The following is an 18,300-nucleotide window of genomic DNA, read 5'->3' as shown; positions in this document are numbered from 1 at the left end:
GTAAATTTAGATTATGCAACCATTACCACAATTGGATATTAGAATGTTTCCATTGCCCCCAAATTATTCTCTCACACTTGTTTTAATCTGATTCACTCCAAGCCAGTAATTAATTAGTAATCTGTTTTTGTCTCTATAAATTTGCCTTTTCTAGACATTTAATATACATGAAGCCAGGCAAAAAGGTAGTCCTTTATTTCTGGCACCTTCCACTTAATGTTTTTTAGTCATCCATGTTGTATATATCAGTAGTATATTACTTTTTGTTGAGCAATAGTATTCAATCATTGTATGGATATACCATCTTATGTTTACTTAACAGTAGATGGACATTTAGATTGTTTATAATTTTTGGCTATTAGAATACCACCACTGGACATTCATGTACTTCTCTTTGTGTGGGCATATGTTGTCTTTTCCCTTGGTTAGATTCCCAGGAGTGGAATTGTGAGGCAGTACGGTAAATTTAACTTCTTAAGGAACTGCCAAACTTTTTCCAACATAATTGCACCATTTTATTTCCATCTGCAAAGTGTAAGGGTTCTAATTTCTCCACATCTTTACCAACATTTGGTATTATCTATATTTTATTTTTTTGAGATGGAGTCTCACTCTGTCACCCAGGCTGGAGTGCACTGGCACCATCTCAGCTCACTGCACCCTCCACCTCCTGGGTTCAAGTGATTGAGTCTCCTGCCTCAGCCTCCTGAGTAGCTGGGATTATAGGCATGCACCACCATGCCCAGCTAATTTTTGTATTTTTAGTAGAGAAGGGGTTTCACCATATTGGCCAGGCTGATCTTGAACTCCTGACCTTAAGTTATCCACTTGCCATGGCCTCCCAAAGTTCTGGAATGACAGGTGTCAGCCATCAGCCACTATGTGCAGTATATTTTAATTAATAGGTATTCTAGAGCTTTTTTTTAAAAAAATTTTTTTTTGAGATGGAGTTTTGCTCTTGTTGCCCAGGCCTGAGTGCAATGGCGTAATCTCAGCTCACTGCAACCTCCGCCTCCCAGGTTCAAGTGATTCTCCAGCCTTGCCTCCTGAGTAGCTGGAATTACAGGCATGACCCACCATGCCTGGCTAATTTTGTATTTTTAGTACAGACAGGGTCTCGCCATGTTGGCCAAGCTGGTCTCAAATTCCTGACCTTAGGTGATCCATCTACCTCAACCTCCCAAAGTGCTGGGATTACAGGTGTGAGTCACCATGCATGGCTATTCTAGTGCTTTTAATTTGTAGCTTCAATTTCCATTTCTTCAGTGACTGATGGTGTTGAGACTCTTTTCATGTGCTATTGGCCATTCATATATCTTCCTTGTTGACAAATCTAATGCCCATTATTAAATTGGGGTTTATCTTATTAAGTTGTAAGAGATTACATATTTTTTGATAAAGTCCTTTATCAGATATATGACTTGTAAATATTTATTCCCAATCTTTTTATTTTCTCAGTTTTGCCTTTGGAAGCACAAAATTCTTTATATTTTATAAGTCCAGTTTGTTATTTTTTTCTTCTTCCAGCTGATTGCTCTATTGAGTTCAGCAATGCCCTGGAGCATAAATTACTCCATGTAATACACCAATCAAATTTGGACTCATTTGAAGAAATAGTTCTCAAGGTCACTGAAATTTGTGATGACCCCAGCTGGCTTTTTTTCCTGGTTCCTTCAGGCAAAGTAGCTGGCCTACAGTTTAGCCTACATGTTTAATGACACTATGAGTCTTCTCCCAGTTGCCTTTTTGTGACAACCTCCACCGTTTTGAGAGCATCCTTAGGGTTGAACTTCCTACACTCTGTTGTAAATGAAGTCAGCGCCTTTGGAAAGGGATTAGGAACTATCTGTTTTATGGTCTGCTTCTCCCTCACTCCCTGCAAGGAAAATCTCTCAGTCAGAGCTTCAGCTGGGAGTGGGGACAATGGCATGCTACTTTCTGTGTGTCATCCTTGCTCTAAGAGATGAGTGCTAGGTAAGGAGAGTGACAGTAGCCTTAGGTCTTCTTGGCTTGCCTTTCTTCATGAAACCACCACTTTACTAGCAGGGTCAAGTGGTCATGGGCCCTATATTCTCAGGACACCACACCAAACTCGGACTTCCCAACCCATAAATGGGAGCTGGGGAGGAGATGGGAGCCTCTATCATCTACTGACTGCACTCACCTCAGCAACAGGTAACTGGGGACAGGATGTGAAATGCTGGCATCCTACTCCTCCTAGGATGCTAGCCCTTGACTGATAGCTGGAAGGAGAAGGAGCCCTGTGTTCTGGCTGTACCAGACAGGAGTGGAATCTCCATCTTGCTAAGTTGGGAAGTGGGAGGATGGGAGTGGTCCTCAGTTCAAATACCACAAACTCTTGCTGTTTTTCCTAAGTTACAGATTTTCTTAAGTAAAAATTTATTCATTTGCTCCATGTCCCTGGGACCAGTTCCAGAGACTTAATGCTTGTTTCTTTTGAAAAATAATTTTCACCAATTATGCTGGGGTGCAGGTCCATGAAGCCCCTCCCTTTCATTTTTATTGATAAAAGTGTTTATGATTTTTCCTTTGTTTATGCCATTTAAGTATTCCATTGTCAAAAGGTAAAATTAAAACAAATTTAAAGACCTTAATTGGCTTTTACTTGCAATTCTAGAATCAGGCAGCACCCCATTCTGTAAAATATGAGTGTTCTGAGGAGGTTGGTTTTACAGACAGAAAAGGATGGAGGAAAGCAGAAACAGAAAACAAAAAGTGGATTGATCATTGCAAAGTTACTTTTCTTGTAACAGTTAAAGCAGAGGGGACTTCCTTATCATGCCAGCTAGGACTGGTTTAGGGACTTGGCTATGATGTCTCTCTCCAGATTTCTTGAAAGGCCAGATAACTTAGCTTTCGTTTGGTGATGTGGAACTTAGCATGATTGACCCCATTTTGGTTTGATTTGTTGGGTCTAGTACAGGAGCTCAGTCCAAAACAATGGTCTTCTATACATTTTACTTACCAACATGGATTATGATATAAAATATTTCCCTCATCATTATTTTTCAGAAAGTCCATTCCTTTTTCAACTAAGAGTTGCTTAGTAGTTTTTAAAATTTACAGATGGAAGAACCTATTTGTTTTGATAGTTTAATTTTAGAATTGTCTTTTTATTGCATATGATCCGAGCATGTTGTATGTAATGTTCCTACCTTAAGGACACAATGATTTTTTGTGTGTGCCTTAGTATAATCAACTTTTGTACATTTTCAATGTGTGCTTAAGAAGAATGTGTCTGTTCCCAAGGTTGGTGTATATCCAAAATAATTACATTACTGATTATGCTCTTTAATCTGTTGTCCTCTTGGCCTGTTTTTTAGTCAGAATGGTATGTTAAAGTCTCATATTATTAATTTGTTTCTATGTCTTTTTGCATCTCCTTTAGTTTCTGACTTAGGTCGTAGCTTAATTGTTTCATAGATAGCTATTCATAACTTACATCTTCATTGTGAAATGTGGCCATTTTGGCCTAAATCCTGCCTAATTAGAAATAGTTTCACATAAATTTGCAGTCAGTTTAGTTGTTCACTTAAAATTATGTTAATACAGTATAAAAACAGTGAAACAAATTTGATTTGTCCTATGCCTTACTCTCATTTCCTAAAATCTAAAAAGACTTTGTTTTTATTTATGCTCAGTATTCGCAAAAGATCTACCTGTGGATTCACTGGAAGGAGAAGATTTTGAGAAGGAATTCTCATTTCTGAACAACCTCCTAAGTTCTGGTTCTTCAAGTACTAGTGAATTTACCCAAGAATGCCAGACTGCCTTTTGGAGCCCCAGTGCCAGTCTCACGTCCCAAGAGCCTTCCATGGGGTCTGAGCCACTCGTTCATTCTTCTCAATTCCTTCCTTCACAACTCTTTGACCTTGGCTTTCATGCGGCTGGAGCGTTCAACAGTAAGTGTCTATGAAACATTTGGTCACATGAGCTTTACTTTATGAGCAAAACTGTGTGCTTATTGATGCTAGAATCAACAAGATCGATTTTAATGTCAGCACTATTAGATAAAATCTGCAGTCCACCAGTCAACTGGAAAAACATTAGTCGCCGCTGGAATCTATAAACAGACTGAAGCAAGGGCTGCTTCCCTCCCACCTTCACCAGACCCCATGTTTTCTGCACTGATTTTCCCAGGTGTCTGGTTTAAAACACTTGACCTGCTAATTCCTCGTACCTAGGGCAGGCAATACTGTTTCTTCCATCAAGTAAAACTTGGTGCGTTCGGAGCTGACAAGATAAAGGAACAGCTCTGGAGGCTGATTGCAGGACAGCCTTCTGGGCAAGGCAGCAGGAGAGAGTCCACCATCCTGTGTCCAATCCTGTACCTTGGGGGTCACTTTGTTTCCCACATCCATATTGGTTACCAAATCCTGTCAGTTCTGTTTCTGAAACCTGTCTCAAATGTCCCACTACTCTCTGCCTCTACACCAGAGCCATTTAGAGCCTCATTTGGTTTCCTAGGTTACTGTGAGTTTCTAACAGGTCTCCAACCCCCAGTTCACCCTCCACACTTCCGTGGAGTTCTCTCTCCAAGCAGCAGCTTCTGATGTCAGTACCGGCTTACACTTTTAAAAATGAAACACCATAGTTTCCAGGATAAAACCTGCCTATGTTGCATTTCCACCCATAATTCCTATCTCCTCTTAAAGTGAAGTAAGAATACTTGCCATTTTCTGCCATCACAATGAGCACTCCAGAACCCTCTGATATATCCATCTGTGCTTGTGTTGTTGCTTCTGCTTCTAATGTTCAGTAATGGAGCCTGGACATGGGCCTGAGTATTAGATCCCAATCCAGTGTTTCTTCCATGATTGTCGGTCCTTGAAGTCTTCCTCAGTGCTGCCAAATGGAAATGGTTTCTCCTTCCTCTGGCCTCCCATGGTGCTTTGCTTTATCTATTTTCATGGCTCTAATCCTACTTTTATCTTGCCTTACATCCCAGTCTCTCATATCCCAGTAGATTTTAACCCCTGTATGGGAGGGACCCCACAGGGCATCTAGCAGTGTCTTAATGCCTTGAACTTTGTATTAAATATTGACATACATACTTTATCTACAAACATCCCAAGGCATGATATGTGGAGTGAGTCATCTTTGTGCTATCTCTGACAGCAACATGCAGTTAGCTCGGTTAATAAACTAAATGTCAGCTGGGATTATGTCTGTAATCCCAGCACCTGGGGGAGGCCAAGGCAGGCGGATCTCCAGGTCAAGAGATCAAGACCATCCTGGCCAACATTGTGAAACCCCATCTCTACTAAAAATAGAAAAATTAGCTGGGTGTGGTGGCATGTGCCTGTAGTCCCAGCTACTTGGGAGACTGAGGCAGGAGAATCGCTTGAACCTAGGAGGCGGAGGTTGCAGTGAGCCGAGATCGCACCTGGAGATGCACTCCAGCCTGGAGACAGGGTGAGACTGTCTCAAAAAACAAAAAACCTAAATGTCAGTTAAATCACTCAGTAAGAATTTATTGAATAGACTGATAGCAAGAATGGACAATATTATTTGATAAAGAGGCACTCTATCTGGGATAATTCAGGTATTTTGCTACAGTAAAATCCTTAAAAATATTTATTCTCGTGTGGCATATCAATGGCTCAGTAGCTATAAAGATTTACAAACTAATTCATTCTCCACTATCACCTCCCTCTTCCTCCATAACTTGCCACGTCTCTAGCAGTGCTAAATGTTTAGTTTCTGGCAATGTAATATCAACAATATTTTTTCACCACTCAAAATATGTGCTCTGATCCCTACCTGCAGACAGACAGGATATTCCCATTTAGTAGCTGAAGCAGTTGAAACCCACAGTATTTGAGTAACTTGCTCAAGGTCATCAGTGTTTAGTTAAGGCAGGACCAAAATCTGCCTCCTGCTTCTTTGTACAGAACTCTACCAGTCTTTCCTTTATATCTACTTCCCTCATCTATGAAGTAGACCAGGAAAGTGAGCTTCCCTGAGAGCTAAAAGATCTGTGTTTGAGGAACCTTATCTACGTTGGACCTCAGATGATCTTTTCTATACAAGGAAGGGATTAGGCAGGATAATCTAAGTTCCTTTCTAGTGCTGTGCCTTAATCATAGCATAAATGGTTTTTCATGTTGTAGCAAACATTTCTCCATGTTCTTATATTCATGACGTGTTTTAATTACAAAGAATTGTCATTTTATACACAATAATCTACCTGATTCCTTATTGTATCTACTTGTTCATTAATACAGATAATACAGCAAAAAATAAAAATCATGCATGTACGTTTTCCTTCAGCTAAATTATTTCCTTAAGGTAAATTTCTGGGAATGGGATCACTGAGTCCAAGGGTATAAACATATTTATAAATTTCAACATTCCAATTATCAGGCCTGTTCCTTTTCTTCTTGACTCTTTAGAACTTTTTCCTATATATTCTGCATTTCAATTATTTTTTAAAAATCCCATGTATTTATTTCAAAACCACTTTGAAAAATGGAAGGAAGTCAGATAGAACTCTTTCTGAAACTAAGATGATTAAAATATAAGACTATAGATAAATTTTCAGTGTTTTATACCTCTTATACTATAGAATTTTACCCAGGTACAAAGACTGGAGGACTTACATATTTTTACCTTTTCTTGTTTTTTTGATGCTGCTTCCTATTTGATTAACAATGGACAATTTTTACTTCCTTTCTCTAGGCTGGGTCTCCCAAGAGGAATCAGAGTTTCGTCTTTCTGATAGCCAGCCAGTGCCTTCACAGAGTCCAAAGAAATTAACGAGATGTAAGTTATTTACATATTCTTTACCATTGCTTTAAGAATCAGTTGAATTCAAATAAATTTACAAAAGGATCACATTATATTGTTTTCACCTCACTGTCCAGAAAAATCATTTAATAATGAGTTATTATTCAAATGAAAGCTGTACTGCCTATCCCTCACTGTGAAAAGCATTGAATACAAATTGTGAGCTTGGGGCCAGGCGCAGTGGTTTATACCTGTAATCCTAGACTTTGGGAGGCTGAAGTGGGCGGACTGCCTCATGTTAGGAGTTGGAGACCAGCCTGGGCAATGTGGTGAAACCCTGTCTCTACTAAAATACAAAAACAAAAAAATTGCCAGGCGCGGCTGCTCACGCCTATAATCCCAACACTTTGGGAGGCTGAGGCAGGTGGATCACTTGAGGTCAGGAGTTTGAGATCAGCCTGGCCAACATGGTGAAACCCCATCTCTACTGAAAATACAAAAATTGGCCAGGCATGGTGGTGCACGCCTGTAATCCAAGCTACTCAGGAAGCTGAGGCGGGAGAATCACTTGAACCTGGGAGGCAGAGGTTACAGTGAGCCAAGATCATGCCACTGCACTCACTCCAGCCTGGGTAACAGAGCAAGACTCTTGTCTCCACCAAAAAAAAAAAAAAAAAGAAAGGGAAAGAAAAGAAATTGTGAGCTTGGCAAAGCATACTGCATTTTATACTGTAATCTTTTATAGTTTGTGTTAAGGTTTGTTGGTAATGAATATAAACTTAGGGATACAAGATGCTTTCTGATTATAAATGCCTGTTGACAAAGAATGCATTCAAGCACTTAAGTTGGTTACCATATTAACTATTTTTAAGTGTACAGTTCAGTAGTATTAAGCATGTTCATACTGCTATGAAACAGATCTTCAGAACTTTTCATCTTGTAAATCTGAAACTCTATACCCATTAAACAAGCACTTCTCCTAAGTCCGTAGTAACAACCATTCCACTTTGTCTGAGTTTGATTACTTTAGATACTTCATACAACTGGAATAATGCAGTATTCGGCTTTTTTGTGACTGGCATATTTCATTTAGCATAATGTCCTCAAGGTTCATCCTGTAGCAAGTGACTAGATTTCCTTCCTTTTTAAGACTGAATAATACTCCATTTGGTAGATATAACACAAGTAGTTATCTATTCATCCATGGATCACATTTTTTACAGCCTACTGAGATATAATTCACTCCCTCTACTGGTCTTCAATACTCTGCTATAAACAAGAGTTCTCTCTTATCCTCATTTATCTATTTATTATCAATATACATTCATATATTTTCTTTTTTTGTTGTTTTGTTTTCTTGGAGACAGTCGCCCAGGCTGGAGTGCAATGGCACATTCTCGGCTCACTGCATCCTCCCCCTCCCAGGTTCAAGCAATTCTCTGGCCTCATGCCTCCACTGCAGGTGTGCACCACCACACCTGGCTTATTTTTGTATTTTTAGTAGAGATGGGGTTTCACTGTGTTGGCCAGGCTGGTCTTGAACTCCTGACCTCAAGTGATCCACCCATCTCAGCCTCCCAAAGTGTGGGGGTTACAGGCGTGGACCTGGCCTGATTCTTATGTTTTCAGTGGTTTATAATCACCACTGAACTTACTGATTTTGGTGCTCACATTGTTCCTGTGTTGGCCAGTGGGAGCCCTTTCAGGCTGACTTCGGAATCCTTGTCATATCAATATTTTTAAATTTTGAAATAATTTCAGACTTATAGAAAGACTACAGAAATTAATACAAAATACTACTATAGATTCTTCACTTAGGTTTCCAAAATGTTACCATGTTTGCTTTACATTCATATTGTCTCTTCCTCACCCCCCATTATATCATACAAATTTCTTCTGAACTGAAATAGTTTAAGTAGCAGACATGATGCCCCTTTGCCACTAACTGTTCATTGTCTGTTTCCTAAAAATCAGGAAATTCTTTTGCATAATTACAGTACTACAGTCAAAATGAGGAAATTAACGTTGCCATAGGACCATTATCTACTGTAGATCTTTTCAGAGTTTGTCAGTTATCCCACTAATGTCTCAATTTTGTTTTTAGTTTTTCATAGTCTAGGATCCAAGCCAGTATCACACACTGCATTTAGTTAAGTCTCTTTAGTCTCTTTTAATCTGGAACAGTTCCTCAAGCTTTATGTCTGATGACCTTGACATTTTTACAGTGTACAGGTCTGTTATTTTGAACATTCCTTGAATTTGGGTTTAGCTGATGTTTTTTTCATAATTAGACTGAGGTTATACATTTGGGCAGTGCCACCAGCGCAGGAATGGTGTTGTGCCTTCTTAGTAAATCCTATCAGGAGGTGCATGTCTACTTTTTTTCACACCTGGTGATGTTAACCTTGATCACTTGGTTATGGTGGTGTCTGCATGTTTCTCCACTACAAAGTTAGCACTGTGTTTTTCCCTTTGTAATTAGTATCTTGTGGGAAGTGTTTTGAAATATTATAAATTGTTTATTTTTACTGAAAGTTTTGCCCACTAATTTAGCATTTCCTGGTAATTCTTGCATGAAACATTTATTACTGTGGTTGCTGCCAAATGGTAATTTTCTATTTTCTAATTCCCTCTGTATTTACGAGTTAGTGTTCCTATATGGGAAAGCTTTCCCTTGTTCCCTACTTATTTACTTACTCATTGATATCTACCAGTATGGACTCCTGAAATCTATTTTATTCTTCCCAGTACTTTGAGGTCAGCCAGTAGGGGAATCCCTCAATTCCAAGCAAATCACAGATTTACACTGGCAGGTTCAGAATACAGTCATTCCTCAGGGATTCAGAGTACTTATAGTTATACTTTTTAAAAACCAGCTAAGGCCAGGCATGGTGGCTCATGCCTGTAATCCCAGTATTTTGGGAGACCCAGGCAGGCGGATTACTATGTCAGGAGTTCGAATAAAAATGTAAATATTAGCCGAATGTGGTGCTGCGCACCTGTAGTCCCAGCTATTCAGGAGGCTGAGGCAGGAGAATCGCTTGAAACCAGGAGGCAGAGGTTGCAGTGAGCCGAGATCATGCCATTGCACTCCACCGGGGGCAACAGAGTGAGACTTCATCTCAAAAAAGAAAAAAAAAACCAACCAGCTTAAAACAAGTTGTGCTTAATCATTTAAAACAGACACTATAAGTAAATTTCAGAAATGAACACAAAAAAGCAAAGGCACTATTACCTGTCATTCTTGAGGCTGATTTTTGAAGAGAAATTTAGGGAAAAAAGAAAAGCTCTCACCAAGAAGGTCCAAAAAAAATTTAAGAATTTTTTTTAAACCTAAGAATTCTAATAAAATTGAATTTTTTTTTTTGAGACAGAGTCATGCTCTGTCACCCAGGCTGGAGTGCAGTGGCACAATCTAGGTTCACTGCAACCTCCACCTCCCGGATTCAAGCAATTCTCCTGCCTCAGCCTGTTAAGTAGCTAGGACTACAGGCACACCATGATACCCAGGAGCAATAATTTTTGTATTTTTTAGTAGAAACGGATATTCACCATGTTATCCAGGCTGCTCTCAAACTCCTGACCTCAAGTGATCCACCTGCCTTGGCCTCCTAAAGTGCTGGGATTACAGAGGTGAATGACTATGTTAAAATCAAAAATTTTAACAACTTTAAAATTTTTTGGCCAGGCGCCTTGACTCATGCATGTAATTGCAGCACTTTGGGAGGCTGAGGCAGGTGAATCACAAGATCAGGAGTTCGAGACCAGCCTGGCCAAGATGGTGAAACCCCATCTCTACTAAAAAATACAAAAATTACCCGGTGCAGTTGCAGGTGCCTGCAATCCCAGCTATTCGAGAGGCTGAGGCACTTAAACCCGGGAGGTGGAGGTTGCAGTGATCCAAGATCGAGCTCCAGCCTGGGCAACCGAGAGACTCCATCTAAAACACACAAAAAATTATTTCATTAAGAGCCCCACTTCATTAGTCATTAAGGAAGTGCAAATTAAAAGGAAAATGTAATTCAAGACCTACCTACTACAATGGCTAAAATGAAACAAAAGAAAATTGACAAAAAGATGTTAAAGAACTAGCATCTCAAAAACTGCTTGTAAGAGTGTAAATAGGTAACAGCCATTTGGAAAACTGGCAGTTTCTACTAAACTGGAACATATATATACACGGTGACCAAATAATTCCACTTCTAAGTACATATCCAACAGAAACGCATCTATCCATTGATTAAAATATATGCTAACGAACGTTATTGTGATACTGTTAATAATACACCAGAATGCATTCCCTGGGGTTGGGGGTGTGAATAGTGACTGGAAGGGTGTCAGTCAAGGGTGCAATGCATGAGGGGAGCTTCAGAGGAGTGGACACATTCTATTTCTTTTTTTTGTTTTTTTATTTTTTTGAGATAGTGGCTCACTCTGTCATCCAGGGTGGAGTGCAGTGGCACAATCTTGGCACACTGCAACCTCTGCCTCCCTGGTTTAAGCAATTCTCCTGCCTCAGTCTCCTGAGTAGCTGGGATTACAGGTGTGCACCACCATGCCCAGCTTGTGTGTGTGTGTGTGTGTGTGTTTCTTTTTTTTTTTTTTTTAGTACAGATGGGGTTTCACCATTTTGGCCAGGCTGGTCTCAAACTCCTGACCTCAGGTGATTTGCCAGCCTTGGCCTCCCAAAGTGGTTAAATTACCGGCATGAGCCACTGACCCAGCCACATTCTATTTCTTGATGTTGATATTGTTTATGAGAGTTATTTACTCTATGAAAATTATGCTTAATTTGGGGTTTTTCTCTCTGCATAGAATTCATTTTCTGCTTGTTAAAAGAATCTCTGGAGGCAGGAATAGTGTACCCAAGGAGAGCCCCTATAAAAGATGTAACTGACAGACCTTTATTTCCCATTGTGACCAATGAATATAAAACTGTCTTACATATGCATAATGCTATACAATATTTACATACTTTTCAGGACTCTTCAACAGCTGCATGAAGGAGGTCAGATATTATCTTAGTGACATCTATTCTTCTGGTATAATGACTAACAGTGACGCTATTTACCCTCAAGTATCCTGATTTAATGATGAATTGTATAGTTACTACTTTACAGATGAGGAGACAAGAGCCCTGAGGTTAAATGACTTGCCCAGTATTTCTCATTTAGTAGGTGTACCCCTAGGACTTAAAGCCATATTTTGTGTGGGTATCACTGATTCTACCTCAGGGTACTCAGAAACAGAACTGGACACACACTGAGTGAAGCCTTTCACTCTGCCCTGATCCTTGGGGCTTTGGGTCCCCACACCCCAAACCCCAGCCCTCTGGTGTGTGGTGAGTGTTACCATGATGTGTGAAAGAGGACTGCCCTTGGGACTGCGTTCCACCCTCCACCCAGTCACTCTGGACTCATGTCCAGTTCTTAGATTGTCCTCTGGGTCTCAACCCTGCTTTCTGGACTCGTTGGCTTTCAAGGTCCTAGACTTCTGAGATGACTGACTGTGTCACTGTGCATTCTTCTTCAGTCCCAGCCCTCTGCCCAAATGAACATTCTTGAATATCTGCCACAATGCAACTTGTAGAATCTAGAGAAATAAAATTTTCCATCTCCTTAAGGAGGTGTGAGGGATTTGATGAACAAGAAGCTGTACCTGAGATACAATGCATACTGTAAAAGACGTACATCAAAACATTTTAAAGTGCACATGGAAAAGACAAAACAACTGTAAACCAAAATGACATGTTGGGTGTGCTAATGTGGTAAGATTAGGCAGACTTTGTTCCTTTTGTAATACCACTTTTATAATAAACATAAATCAACTTGGAGCAGTGTTTACAAATGTCATTTCTTACTTGCTATGAACAAGTTTACTTTTAATTTTAAATCTTAGCTGAGTCTTCTATAAGTGATCTTAAATGTTCTATGAAGACTACAGTATTGCTTGCCTTTTCACTTTTAACTCAGTTCCTTTCTCAGAGCAGCATACAATTATTATTTAAATATAGGAGGCTCAGCAAAGCACAAGTTATCTGCATTTGCCTTTCAACATTATCCTAAATCAGGAACAGTGGTTCACGCCTATAATCCCAGTGTTCTCAGAGGCTGAGGAGGGAGAAGCACTTGAGCCCGGGAGTTCCAGACAAGTCTGGGCAACAACGGGAGACCCCAGTTTCTACGAGGGGAAAAAAAAAGTCTTAAAGGAACTATAATTGATAGATTATTATTATTTTTGAGACAGAGTCCCTCTCTGTTGCCAGCTGGAGGGCAGTGGCATGATCTCTGCTCACTGCTAGGTTCAGGTGATTCTCCTGCCTCAGCCTCCCCAGGAGCTGGGACTAGGGGCATGCACCACCACAACCAGCTAATTTTTGTATTTTTAGTAGAGACGGGGTTTTGCCATGTTGGCCAGGCTGATCTTGACCTTTTGACTTCATGATTTGCCTGCCTCACCCTCCCAAAGTACTGGGATTACTGGTGTAAGCCACCACGCCTAGCCCAATTTTCTTAATTCAAAAGAAGCACCTAATTCAAAATCATAAATGTGGTACAAAAACATGATTTCAAAACTGAAACTCTTTAATGTGTTTTTTTCTAATAGCCACCAACAATGGTAACCAAGACATGTCAGCCTGGTTCAATCTATTTGCAGACTTGGATCCACTTTCAAACCCAGATGCTATTGGACATTCAGATGATGAACTTCTTAATGCTTGACTGAAGTTATAATGTCACTTCAACGGCCTTGAGACATCAATTTTGCGACATATTTCCTTTGTGGAAAGGAGTTTATATTGTAACCCACACACAAAAGCATGGTGTTTCTGAATATAACACCTGTCAGCCAACTTTAGACAGATGGTAAAGACCACGTTTGAATAGGTTAAGTACATCTTTCATATTTTGGATTTGCAGTTGTTAGTACTATGTGGAAATATTAGAAACTATGGAGTCTGCGATATTTAGATACTGGAATTTATGTCAAAATAATGGCTAGGAATAATTCTGTCAATACAGAGTTGAGCTTATTTCGTTGGAAACCCTTTTAAGTTGCCTTGCTGGCTGTGAGATAAAAATTTTATATGTGGATAAAAAAGATAGCATGTAAATTGGGTAGTAATTTGGGGTCAGTTTTTGAATGACATAGTGGCAGGGAGTATTTTCTGTTTTAGAAAATAGCATTAGAACCAGATCAGCTTTGTTTTGGGTTAGAGAGGTAGAATAAGATTTGAGAACTCAGTTTGCTTTAATGAAATCACAGAGAAACTTGCTACTTGTTTTTTTTTCATTTGGAGGCTAAAATGTAATGTTTTTTTATTCACACAAAATAATGGACACTTCCTAATTCCATTATTAAATCTTCAAGGGGAAGTAGCAGGGTAATTAATTTGCTAAGCCCATCCTCTGTAGAAACAGAAAAACCTATCTTCCCATCTCCTAAACCTCAGAATGCATAGTAATACTTAAGACTTGGGCAAGTGTCTTCAGACCCACTCTTTCATATACTCGCTATATATTATGCTATTATGCAGTATTTATATTATTCCTGAAAATAAAATGGAGGGGGGGAGAATATTCCCTAAGCAACTGGCAGTAGTAGTCTGAAATACCTCGAAATTTCTATCTGAATGAGGGAGACACTTATGAACACTTTATCCTTACATATATTTGTCTATTTTGTGACATAATTTAACCCAGAATACTTTCTGGCAGAGATACAGAAAGCTGTGTGTGATCAATAAGGGAGTGTCTCATTTTTCTACTTCCCTCTTTCTGTGGGTGACATCATATGAGGCTCTATTTGATTGATTATTAAGCAAAATCTGTTACCCCTACAGGGTTTAGAACCTAAGAATTAGAGGGGAAGGCTATTTAATGGAAGTTAGTGTAAGCCGATAAAAACATAGCTACTGTACACACACGTCAATCACTCACTTTCCTGTCCTTTTTCTTAGCCACCCTTTAATTTTGAAGCAGTTTCCCAAGTGTTTTATGTTTGTCATCCAGTCCATTGCATTTCCATAAGACGACGTTTTGACTAAGTTATTCGTGGTAGTTTGCATGTGTTCTTAGTCCTATTCTAAACATGCTTACTTAGTGATGTTCAAGTCATGGTATGTATAAAACATTGGACCAGAGTAGGTAAAACACAGTCCAACTCCCATTCACAGTCATCTACCATAGTAACTTCCCACAAGCTCTAAATGGCCAAGGACTGTATAGGCTGGAACGACCTTATCTGAGGGTCAGAAATACCAACTCAGAAAAAAGGTATTAAGTCTTTTCTTAAATCTTTTCACAATATTGTTCCTATTTCTTTGATTTTAATGAGTCATTATTTATCTCTTCAGAAGCACTGTCTTCCTTTATAATCAGTTAGATTTCCCAGAATGCAATACTGTCATTATTCTGCCAAGTTTCAATAGAAAGATCATGATTATGAATCCCAATCTGAATTCTATACCCATGGTGACTCTGGTGCTCTCAACTTTTGAGTGCCTAAAAAAATGCTAACTTTATGTCTTGAGAGTTTGTACCATTTTTCTTTGCAGTGGTCGCCATGCTAATGCATTAGTTCTGAGATATTCGTTTATCTCCCTCACATGCATGCAAGGCAGTCCCTATTCTCTGATACAGACAGACACTATAAGCAGGAAAAGCAGAAGCCCAAAGTCCACACTAGGAACACCCTCAGTTTTCCAAAAGCAGAGTTTCTCCCCAAGTGGAGACTTTTATTATTCAGTTACTAGTTTCTGTAACATTTCTTCTTTCAACAGAGTATATGTTTTCCATTTAACCCAGAGCAACATTAAGTTCCTTAGCAAGTCGTTGTAACTTCCAACAAGTCTAACCATTTTTGAAGAGCATATCAATAACTTTAAGATAAAGGTAACCATATTCATATTTTCTCAAGATTAGTTATTTGAAGCTCAGCAATTTTGTGGTCAGAAAGAAATTTTGCTCTATTAAACCAACATTGCTAATATAAAAAACCACCACACTGAAGAAAGGAGGGAAAGGATGGATAAGCACAGAATACAGAATGACTGGTTGCTTTTCGTTTCAATCTAGATAATCCATTCAATAAGAAGTAAATTAATTATCCTTAACCAATGGCAGGCTGAGAACAACCCTCAATATAGGTATTTTAAATGGGGAGAAATACCTGTACTTACTTTATATTGGATAAGAATGTGTTTGAGCTTAAAAAACACTGGATGAGCTAAACTTTGCCTAATGTATCTACAACCATGTTTTGGGAGAGGCAGGAATACCAGGGCATAAGATCAGATTGGTGTAATTTTGTATTTTTTTGAAATCCTTCATTAAATTGTAGAACATCAATATGATTAGAAACAAACTGTATTTAAACAAAACAGGTTTCAGTATTTGCATATTGAAAGTGTTTTGTATTTCAACTATAAATATTTCATGTATCTGTATAGACCATCTAGAAATGTAGAGGTCTTACAGCATTAGAATGAAGGAAGTTTAAATGTGCTCTTTCTATTTTTCTGAGCCTCTTTTAATAAAGATTGCAAGATGGGATAAAACAAAAGTTTGTTTCCTGAAGAGTTTAATACAAATATAATTATTGTTTTCCTATTCAAAAACTTGAGTTTTACCTCAAGATCACAATATTAGGAAACTACATTGAACTGATGATATGGTGGGCATGGGAGAATGAAAAAACTAGGGCAATTAATATCCGTCTAAGGCCAAGTGTGGTGGCTCATACTTGTAATCCCAGCACTTTGGGAGGCCAAGGAGGGCATATCACTTGAAGTCAGGAGTTTGAGACCACCCTGACCAACATAGTGAAACCCTGTCTGTACTAAAAATATAAAAATTAGCCACGCGTGGTGATGGATGCCTGTAATCCCAGCTACTTGGGAAGCTGCGGCAGGAGAATCACTTGAACCCAGGAGGTAGAGGTTGCAGTGAAGCAAGATCAGGCCACTGCATTCCAGCCTGGGTGACAGAGTGAGATTCTTGTCTTCAAAAAATAAATAAATAAAATCCTTGTGAGACTAATTCCTTCTAATTTATTTCACATAAAAGGGGTCTATGTAAGATATAGGAAATTACATAATGTATGTTATTTCTGTAAGTACTTTCAGTAACAAAAACTATAGAATATCAAAAATCTGAGCCTAGACACAAATATAAGCCACAGTATGTAATCTTACTTATTGAAGGCAGGAGTAAAAAGTGCCAGAATTGAGTCAGTTATTTTTGTCTTCCATAGTGTTGGCAGGGCCCTGCATTTTTCTATCTTAAGCAATGAAGCAGTCCCAGAATTTCAGAATATAGAAATTAGGAAGGAAAAATCACCTTTAAAATATTAATTCAACAGAACTGAAAGCAACAGTAAAGTGTTAAAACATGGCAAACCCTGTGGGACAAGATGAGAAGAAAAATGGTTGGTCAGGATGGGTCACATCCAGATGACCAACAGAAACTATTTTTCCATCTTTTCTGTACCATTTAAAAGACTACTGAAGAGTTCAAAACAAACTGTCCTTGGCATTTAAAGTCAAGCCATGGTTCTTCACTCAGTGGTGTAGTAAATAACCACTATTGGCCAAAAAGTAAATACAAAAAGGAGATGAAGTTCTGACTGGTGTCGTGGGTGAGATTTTGCAGTGTATGTTTTTAGATTTGTAGTGTACGTTTTAAACTTCTTGTTTTCTTGCTGCCTCAAAAACTCCACAAACAAGCTGTGAGCACTTGGCCCAGTGTGATGTGGGTAGCCCCTGCCACAAGTCTCTCTTGCTACCTTGTCCTCACCAGGACTTAGTAACATTTAAATGCACCAGTGAAATTCTCACTTTTTCTTGTGTGCTTCTCCCTAATCCGAAGGCTCCTGCTCATGTCTTAGGCCTACTCTGCTCCCCACCTGCTTTGCTGAGCCCCTCCCAGGTGACCCCCTCTCAGCATAAAGTGACTTTCTCTCTAGGACCTGTGAGTATAATACAACTTGTTTTCCGGTGTCTCTCCTGTGATATCTCTTGTGGCTACACCTCACTGACAATCACCTAAAAAAAAACACACACAAAAAAAAAAACATGAAAAAGTTGTTTCTTTTTTCCCCATTTTAAAGCAGCATCTTCTAGAAGAAAAAAAATCAGCCATAGCATATCTAGGAATATCCACTATTAACATATTTTTGCTTATTTTTTTTGTAGTGCCTTTAAGCACACACTTGAATTGTGATCCAGATGATTTTACTGTCCTCTCTCTCGAACTCTGAACCTCAGGTGATCTACCCACCTTGGCCTCCCAAAGTGCTGGGATTAAAGGTGTGAGCCACTGCACCCGGCTCTGTCCTCTCTCTCTAAAATGGGCATACCAAGTCACAGATTTAAAAACAGCTCTCTAAGTCTTTCTCTCAACAAGGCCAGGTGAATTAAAAAATCTGTCAGAAATGTGACTGAAGTTAGTTTTTGCCTCCCTAAAAGATGTGCTCCCCCAATTTTTTTGTGCTCCCCAAATTAAATAAAGTATTTCTTTTTATTTTCTGCAGCTATAGCAACATTAAAAA

General features: G+C 39.1%; 2 protein-coding genes across 17 annotated transcripts in view; one reads left to right on the top strand and one right to left on the bottom strand.

The window, feature by feature from the left end:
• Nucleotides 1-16,314, top strand: part of ICA1L (islet cell autoantigen 1 like) — an 81,659-nt gene extending 65,345 nt beyond the window's left edge. For 11 of the 16 annotated variants that reach the window (XM_008999232.5, XM_035305337.3, XM_078328229.1 and 8 more), the window contains 3 exons: nt 3,663-3,923; nt 6,703-6,786; nt 13,357-16,314. In XM_008999232.5, the coding sequence (XP_008997480.2) occupies nt 3,663-3,923; nt 6,703-6,786; nt 13,357-13,472 (461 nt within the window). In that variant the 3' untranslated portion in view covers nt 13,473-16,314. The remainder of the gene's footprint in view (nt 1-3,662; nt 3,924-6,702; nt 6,787-13,356) is intronic. The other 5 variants (XM_035305344.3, XM_078328233.1, XM_078328232.1 and 2 more) reach the window with 1 other exon arrangement.
• The window catches only part of FAM117B (family with sequence similarity 117 member B), a 158,920-nt gene that overhangs the window by 11,833 nt on the left and 128,787 nt on the right, over nt 1-18,300 (bottom strand). The window lies entirely within an intron of this gene.

Source organism: Callithrix jacchus, chromosome 6, assembly GCF_049354715.1.
Source record: "Callithrix jacchus isolate 240 chromosome 6, calJac240_pri, whole genome shotgun sequence".
In the NCBI taxonomy this organism is placed as follows: Eukaryota; Metazoa; Chordata; class Mammalia; order Primates; family Cebidae; genus Callithrix; species Callithrix jacchus.
The sequence above is the reverse complement of the archived record's forward strand: the minus strand, read 5'-3'. Positions and strand labels throughout refer to the sequence as shown.